The 9,105-nt window shown below is 28.2% G+C and overlaps 2 protein-coding genes across 2 annotated transcripts in view; both read right to left on the bottom strand.

Moving 5' to 3' along the window:
* Positions 1 to 6,180: 6,180 nt before the first annotated feature.
* HELRODRAFT_151505 (hypothetical protein) lies at positions 6,181 to 6,525 on the bottom strand (the record flags this gene model as incomplete). Its single annotated transcript, XM_009032177.1, has 1 exon — positions 6,181 to 6,525. A coding segment is annotated over one exon (345 nt), but the record flags the coding sequence as incomplete, so codon positions are not given.
* A 442-nt stretch (positions 6,526 to 6,967) lies between these two features.
* HELRODRAFT_165647 (hypothetical protein) overlaps positions 6,968 to 9,105 on the bottom strand; it is a gene marked incomplete at both ends in the record, with an annotated part of 4,666 nt that continues 2,528 nt past the window's right edge. The window contains 3 exons of the mRNA XM_009032178.1: positions 6,968 to 7,588; positions 8,008 to 8,166; positions 8,707 to 8,935. Coding sequence (XP_009030426.1) covers positions 6,968 to 7,588; positions 8,008 to 8,166; positions 8,707 to 8,935 — 1,009 coding nt within the window. The remainder of the gene's footprint in view (positions 7,589 to 8,007; positions 8,167 to 8,706; positions 8,936 to 9,105) is intronic.

Here is a 9,105-nt window from a genome sequence, read left to right on the forward strand (position 1 = left end):
TGAGGATCCCCTCCTCTGGAACTAGGATCATGATATTCAATCTAGTCATGGATTGAGAAATCAATCCTTGATATATTTGATAACAAACATTTATTATAATATAAGAATGGAAAAAAGATGTAGGTGTAAGGCAAAATCTTACTGAAACTATTATTTTTAGCAATTTATGATATATTTTTTTATTTATGACTTTATTCATTTTCAATGATACCGATATTTTAAATTATTATTATCCAAATTATACTCATTAATTTGATTGTGGCTATTTCTATGCTTAATTATTTTATATACTTGCCATAGGTATGCACAGCATTTAATAAATTAATGATAATAATTAATAACAAAACATTCTAAGTGCATAAAATATAATAAATTAAAAGTACAATTTTTACAAACCTCATTGGTTATGGTGATGGGGATTCTTTAAAACTGAATGATCATGATCTAACAAGTCATGGATTGATGAATCACTGGAATCACACATTATCTTTAATAAATTTAATAACAACATGTACTACAATTTAAGAATGATGAATATTTTGTAAAACATTAAATGAAAAAAATTTAGTTTAAATCACTCATAATTAATAAATTTTAATTAAATTGCAAGTTAGCTTGGGGAGTTTGAAGCTTGAATTGAACAAATTATAAAATTGTTTATTTTATAAAATTGATTGATAAGTTGTTTAATATATTTATTTTAGTATATTTTTTATTCGCAGACCTAAGCATTGTAAATAAAAATTTTAAAACCAATCTAGCAATAGAATTTAGGATCTTAGGAACAAGTGCTGTTAGTCGTTAACTGTAGTGGTTGGTGGTTTCTAGTAGTCTAATCTGTTAATGTTCGTTAGTGTTATCTGTTATTTATTTCAATTAGTAATTAGAATCAGTAGAGTCTAGTTTTAGCTTAATTATTAGAGTTTAGTAATTTAATTACTAATTAGTCGTCCTTTAGTGTTGTTACAGTTAATCTTAATGAGTTAAGACAAGTGTTGTTGGTGGTTCACAAAAAATTTTTTTTATTTAAAATGCAAAAAGATACTTAACCGTCATACAGCAATATCTATCCTAAAACAGCATCTAGTATCACCTTTTAAAACATTTTGAAATTTTAAATAAAAGCAATATTTCGAAATAAGTAAATATACGATCGTAACTTTTGACTTGGGCGATAAAAAATTACCCTCCAATTTCCCTCCGGAAGTAAGCTCCTTGTTCGACCGTCAAAAATGAGCGAAGGCCGTTATATTTATTCTAATTATATGCTTTAAAACGAGCTGGTTGGTTGATTTTAAGAAGATTGAAAAAGTTGTTAGACATTTTACCGCAACCTTTAATTTAATATTTAAAGGTAAATTTTCATAATAATATCTTTGCTCTACAAGATCAACGATGGGGTTAGATTTAAATTAGGCAACTTGTTACTTAGTATTTATAGATATAGATATGACAGTTATGGATAGTTAGTGTTCGACTCGTGGTTTCACCCATTTTATATTTTCAAATTGTTTTAAGATGGAAATTAACAATTAATAATTAAATAAAAGTTTTAATTTAAAACTAAAGTCTGAGAGTGTTATATTTTAATTTTAAGAACTGTATGTGTAAGAAGTTTCAGTTTATTAATTATTCAATTATTTTATTTAATAATTCAGTTAGTTGAGTAAAGTTTTATTAATTCTTGAAGTGACTTTGATTAAATTAAAAATGATTTTATTATAAGAAGAAATGAAAAATAAAATGAAATTTAATAAAATTTAATAAATAATTTAAATAAATAAATTGTGACTGTGATGTGTGAACCAGTTTTTGATATAAATGGCGATAGGACTTGTGATGGAGTAGATGGTGTGTCCTGTGTTAGTCCAACTGGCGACAATGTTGGCCTCATTTGTGGTTTTTTATGCCTAGAACAACCACACAATAGCAATAAGTTTGTTAGAAAATATTTTGTCCTTGATAAATATGCTGACAGATTCTACTACTTTGCCAATCAATCAGTTGGTTATTTTTGCTTGTTTATTTTTCCATATAATTTTTGATTCTTTGATCTGCATATCATAAAATTATCATCACATATATATGACATATAGATGTGATGATTTATAGCCCTGACCCTTATCAGTTATGACTTATGGTTAAATTATGTTGTGTTATCGATTACGCATGATATACATATGTAATGAACCACTTTTAGGTCTGTTTATCAGATTTCATAGGTGCTCCTTAAAAGTGAACTGAAATGTATTATTAATTAACTGTATAATGATTAATTTTGAAAACTTTTAAGTTTTTCTTATTTACTTATTCAATGTTATTTAATTATTTTTTAAAAATATAGCTTTCTATAATTTTCTTTCATCATTTAACTATTCAGGATGCAAGTGATTCATCAAAGGCAGAGAGTTTTTTCAATATTTCTTACATCTCAATAGTTTGTTTGGAATAATTTTTTCTTAAAATATTCAGTATAATTAATCCGATAATTTAAGAAATAAATTAAATTAAGTAATTCGATTCAGAATGCTTGTTATAATTTTTTTTAATAAAAGATTTTCTGTAGGTGACTAATTTGAAATGAAAAATGTTTATGTGAAGTTTGGAAAAGAAATTTAAGGGAATTTTTTTAGATAAATTTTATACCGTGACACAACACTACTACTTGTTCGTTGAAATAAATTATCATTGATTTAAAAATAACCCATTTCATGTAGTGCTGCTGTGTTACTTAATACAATCTAAAGATTTATTATAATCTCTCTCTCTTCTCTCTCTTTCTCTCTTCTTTGTCTTTCTCTCTCTCTCTTCCTCTCTCTCAGATCACGTTAGATTTTATCATTATAATAATGCAACTATTAAAAGTAACAAGAGTAGTAATATTATTAATGTTACTGATACTACTACGACTATTACTACTACTTCTACTACTACTACTACTATACTTCTACTACTACTACTACTTTTACATTTACTACTACTACTTCTACTACTACTAATACTAATACTTTGGACAATATTATTATTATCAATAGTTATAAATATTAATAATAACAAAGGTAATTATAATATTAGTATATAAATAAATAATGAAATGATAATTACAAAAATAATAAACGAACAATAAATAATAATAATAATAACAATGGCAGTTACAATGTTTCAAATATTTTCTACGTGTGAGTCATTCATAATTACAAATAGTGTGTTAAAACCAAATCATTGACAATCACAAATTACAATAATTATTACAAATAGTAATAATTATTAAAGATAATAATAATAATAATTGACAGACAGGAGATGCTGCAACACACAAACCCAGGATCCCATTCTGCCTATGTATGACTTCCTTTGATCCATTTAATTTCTTTTAAACTTTTAATTATACTTAATTATGCCTAATTTTTATTATTACTATTATTTTAGTTTATTATTATTATTATTATTGCTGTTATTTTTATTATTATCACCATCAGCAATTCATCTAGCTCTTGCTTTAGTACTTTTATATCTGTTATTTATTAATTTACTAAATCATCAGAATTCATTTGTGAATTTTTACGTAGATTCTTTTTATTAGTTTTAATTTTTAATTTTATTTTTACACTAATTATCAATATTGATAATGACTCCCAGTGAAATTATTGATAGCAAAAAAACTAAAATTAAATTGCAATAAAGATATAACAGTGTCCGGTATGAAGCATTTCCTAATAGCAGACAGTGAAGATGAGAAGTTGTTGTGGATCGAGAGATTGCAGAACGCTTCCAGGGTTCAGGTAATGAATGAATGAATGAATGAATGAATGAATGAATGAATGAATGAATTAATTAATTAATTAATTAATTAATACATGATTCAGTGGGTGAGTGAATGAATGATTGAATAAATGAATTAATAGATGATTGGAAAGTTGCAGGATGCTTCCAGAGTTTATGGGATGAATGAATGATTGAATGATTGATTGAATGAATGATTAAATGAATGATTGAATGAATGGGCGTCTTAATGATTTAATAAATGTGAAAAGAATGAATGATTCAATTAAGAAATAATTTTTTGAATAAATGAATTAATGAATGAATAAATGGATGAAACTCAGATAAATGAATTAATGATAAACTTGATTTTTTTACATTCATAAATAAATGAATATATGGGTGAATTAATGATTGATGGAATTATTTAATGTACTAGTTGTATTAGCGTTTCAGAACGAAATGCGATAAAGGAGAAATTGAAATATACTAATTCCTATTATAAATAGTGTCTTGGTAATGAATTGAAAGCAATTATACAGAAAATTAAACTCTTATTTACTGCAATGTATATATATGTATATATATGTATATATATATATTTATTTTTATTTATTTATTTATTTATTACGGAGACCAGAAGTGCAAAGGCTTATATGGCCACCAAGAAAAAACGACATCAAATCAAGCAATAAAACGAAATCAAAAATTAACATGAACCAAAGAAAATTAAAATTAATGTTCATTCCAAGAAAAATAACTAACAAAATTATAAGTTAAATGAAAAATTATTGAAATCCAAAAATAATAATTATAACACGCTTTCGCCTAAACACAAACACGGATATAAAAAAAACCTTTTACATCAGTGTAAACAAATAAAAATGTTAATCTCATAAATTTGTTATAAACCATTAAGAAATGAAAATATTGAATAATAATTGACAAAATGATTGTTTTTTAAGAGGTTCAATATAATTTTTTTAAATTTAGATATATTATCCACTTGCTTTATCTCAACGTTTAAATTGTTCCACAATTTAAATCCATAAATGAATATCGACTGATTATATAATTCTGTTCTATGTTGCGGTATCCGAAACTCATGGGTATGCCTTGTTTGTTTATCATTTAAATTATGCACCATGTAATTTACAATAAAATGTGGACATTTGTTGAATTTTATGATTTAAAAAAAAATATTAAAATTTTAAGTATGTAAATTTGTGTGGGAGTTAAGATGTTAAAATTTACTCTAAAAGAAGTTACGTGATCATATCTCCGTAAACCAAACAATATTCTAATGATATAGTTCTGTAGTTTTATTAAAATATTCAAATGCGATTTGAGTCATTTTCTGGTATTTGTCAATTTCAGTATATCAACAACAAAAAAAAAATAAATATTGAAAATTAAAGTGGTTGTTGTTTGTATTGAATCTTTAATATGTCTTTATCAGAAATATGTGTTTGGCTTTGCACAACAATTGAAAAATATAAAGTTTTACTGGTTCCAAAAATAGTCTGACCAAAACGGTTGTCCACTCCTTTACCGATACATAAATGCACAAGGCTATCTTGAATAGCTTCCTATTCCGTATATTGTCATGCTAAATAGTATTAAGTATTATTGTTAATAAAACAACATTGCAATACATTACAATACTTGTGATGATTAACCAACATTTTATTTTTTCTATGTTAAATATGTGTCCACTCCTTTACTGAAATATATCTAACCAAAATTATTTCGAATATTTTTATTTGAGAAATAGCAAAACAAAATTCTTTTGAAACCAGCTATACTACTTAATTATCAAAAAAAAAACATTTATATACGAGTGTTCTCTTGCAACTTTGCTGAACGGCAATGTTTTCTCAACATTAGTGAAATATCCACTCCGTTACTAAATTATACAAAATTAAAGATTTGAAGTCAAGAACTGATGCAAAAACAACAATTATTATAAATGAATAATTAAATGTTATAACAATGCACAGTGCAAATTAATAGTTAATGAAGAGCAGTCCATTTTTATTTTCATGCCAAATTGTAACCTTCAAATGAAAACTTGAACACAATCTGTTCAGAAACTCTTTTGGTACCCTTTACAAGTTCTGGATTTGGAAGCTTTTTAATGATATCTTCAACAAGGACTCTGGATAAAGTCTGTGACTTTTCTGGAACAGCAAATCTTACCGATCTATCGCTATCAAATGATCGTTTCTTCTCAAGATATGTTATTTCTAATTCTCCATCATCAGAAGTTGTATTATCAATTCGAGCAATATAATGACATTTGTTTTTCAAACTTTTCAATTCAACCAAGACATAATCGCCAGTTTTTATATCTCCACCGGCATTAGAAGCACAACTGATATTTGATTTTCTTATTTTGTTATAAAATGTTTCTGGATTCATTCCGATTGAAAATTGAATAGCATCTGGATTCATTCCGATTGAAGGTTGACTAGTATCTGAATTCATTCCGATTGAAAGTTGACTAGTATCTGAATTCATTCCGATTTGAAATTGACTAGCATCTAGATTCATTCTGATTTGAAATTGACTAGCATTTGGATTCATTCCGGTTTGAAATTGACTAGCATCTGGATTCATTCCAATTTGAAATTGACTAGCATCTGAATTCATTCCAATTGAAGGTTGACTAGTATTTAAATTCATTCCAATTTGAAATTGACTAGCATCTGGATTCATTCCGATTTGAAATTGACTAGCATCTGGATTCATTCCAATTTGAAATTAACTAGCATCTGGATTCATTCCGATTTGAAATTGACTAACATCTGGATTCATTCCGTATGAAGATTTACTAGCATCTGGATTTATTTCAATTGAAGATTGATTAGCATCTGGATTCAATTCGACTGATGGCTAAAATAAGAAATTAAATTAACAAAATAAACTAGCAATAGATAATAAAATTCAATCAAAAAAAAAATGAAAGATAAAAGCAAGTCGACTTTTTTATTTTATTATTGTGAAAACTATTTTAAATTATCTTAACCTCAACTTTAAATTACTAATTAGCAAACTTTTATTAAATTCAGTATCTGACAACCAATTTCTTTAAAAAGTAAATTATTGGATTGAAATTATGATGCAATAACTTCCAAATCAAATTAATTAAATTTATAAAATGTTCATGATTAAATTAAATAAAATTATAAAAAAATAAATGATATTATTTAATCTCACCGAGTTTATAATAGCTGGAAATTTCTTTGTCTGAATGTCGTGATGATATACACAGCTCTGTATCGGTGTACAGCTGATGAACTTTCATCGTACCAGCGATTGCTGTTAATGACTGATGACAATAACTCGTTATTCTACCAATATCTGACCCTTCAATATAGTACAGTTTTATCTGTGAATCAGATTCACTCATCACCTTGAAAAGAGATTGTGCTGTTGTAATATCACAACCCATGTTCACCTTATCATCAGCTCGGCGTTTTAAGGCACCTCCAATGGCATCTGGAGCTCCTTTGCCATGCCCTGCTTCAAAAAAATTCCAACTTGCATCTGTGAATCCGAGCTTGTAGATTTGAGTCGAAAGAAGGTAGAAATTTTGTTTGTTCCGGTACTGCGTTGTTGGCCCATCAGAAAAGAAATGCAATGTGGTAATGCCAGGATAACTTTCACGTAAATTCTGAAGTATAGGTTCAATATGAGCCCAAATTGCTGATGGATCCTTACGCAAGGATTCAGAAATACTGGCAAATGAAATTAGGCCATTGTATTTGTACAACACACCTGTATGTATAGTTGCTTGTTGATTACTTGCTCCAAAATGGCACGTCTGTATTGCAGATGCATTTTTAAAACCATAATTTTCTGAGAAGTCTATATGCAATACTGCTTCAGAATGCTGTAAACTTTCTTTCAGTAGGCTCTAAATTGGTGCCTTATTATAAAGACATGACGGCACAGTTCATCACGAATCTGATTGGAAAATAATGTCTTCAATTCATTCAGTCCCTTTCTTTAAAACTTTTTCTGTTACCTTTGCAGTGTTTGATTCTCCTTTCTTCTCGTAAATTCGATTACACGTAATCCACTCATTCCAGAAAACAACTATGTCATCACCAGGAACTCCACTTTCATTAAAATTGACATCTTTATCAATGCATGTTTCGCATTTACGAAACATGCATTTTTTTCATCAACATCACAGCACACGTTCTGCAAAAAGTCTTCACAAAACTTTGATTTCAAAACCTTCAGCTGATAAAGTTTGTCAGCTTTTAGTTGTACATTGTCATGTTTTTTGCATAAACAAGTTTCTCTATCCTTTGATGTGGGCATGCGTACCCAAAACGGGCGAAGGCGGGTAAACATAGGGTATGAAATAATATTCTCAATATACTCTGCACAAAACTTTCCATGTAGGTTCATTAGTGTATCTAGGAGAAGGCGTTTCTGCTACTTCTGTTTATTCTTTGTTACGGTTTGTTTTTTACCAGTTGTTATCCTTGAATTGTCATCACGTTCATAAAATTCTAAAATATTCCGGCGAGTATCTTCATCAATAGCATCACTGCATTTTGCTCTTGGTGTATTTTTGTGTGTTGTAACTGGCAACCCAGATTTTTTGGCAAAGTTGATGTATTTTTTCAACAACATGTTACTCATGCAATGAGTTGCTTTACGATCTTTGTTATGTTGTTGTTCATGAGCAATAACATTATGATAAAACAAAGTTTTTCTTACATGAGGTGGTGCATCTGGAATTACACGAAGAACTTCAAACGTTTTAGACCGTGGTGTTAATGCAAAACTGGATGGTGTAATTTCATACGTGGATGGCTCAGATGCATCCGAAAGAAACGATGTAGATTAGATGGTGATGACGTGTTGGTAATCTTAGGGGATTTTTTTGCAAGAACTTTTTGAAGACGATAAAGTCTATGCTTGTACTTGTCTTTCAAACGATTTGCTTGCTGTAAATCTGAGGCAAGTTTTACTATTAATCTTGCATGCTTTTTGCGATTTTTCAACATTTTTTTGACCCCGTTCACTTTGTTCTGATATAGTTAGATGTTTTCCTGAAGTTGAGGGTGTCTGCGGAGGTGTCTGCATATTTTGAAGTCGTTTCTTAATTTTACGAGTTTCTGCTTTCTTCAAACGCCATTCTTTTCTTTTTAATCTGAGTTCGCGAGGAGATAAATCATCAACTAATTTTACTTTCTTTGAGCTCACTCTGTTGTGCCACCGGAGTCTTTCTTTTTTAAGTGCTTCTTCATTATTCTTTTCTTTCAATCGTGCACGATATTCTCGCTGAATTTGGGCCCGAGATTTTGGTGTAGACTTTGATTT

The sequence above is a fragment of the Helobdella robusta genome (genome assembly GCF_000326865.2).
Source record: "Helobdella robusta unplaced genomic scaffold HELROscaffold_8, whole genome shotgun sequence".
NCBI lineage: Eukaryota > Metazoa > Annelida > Clitellata > Rhynchobdellida > Glossiphoniidae > Helobdella > Helobdella robusta.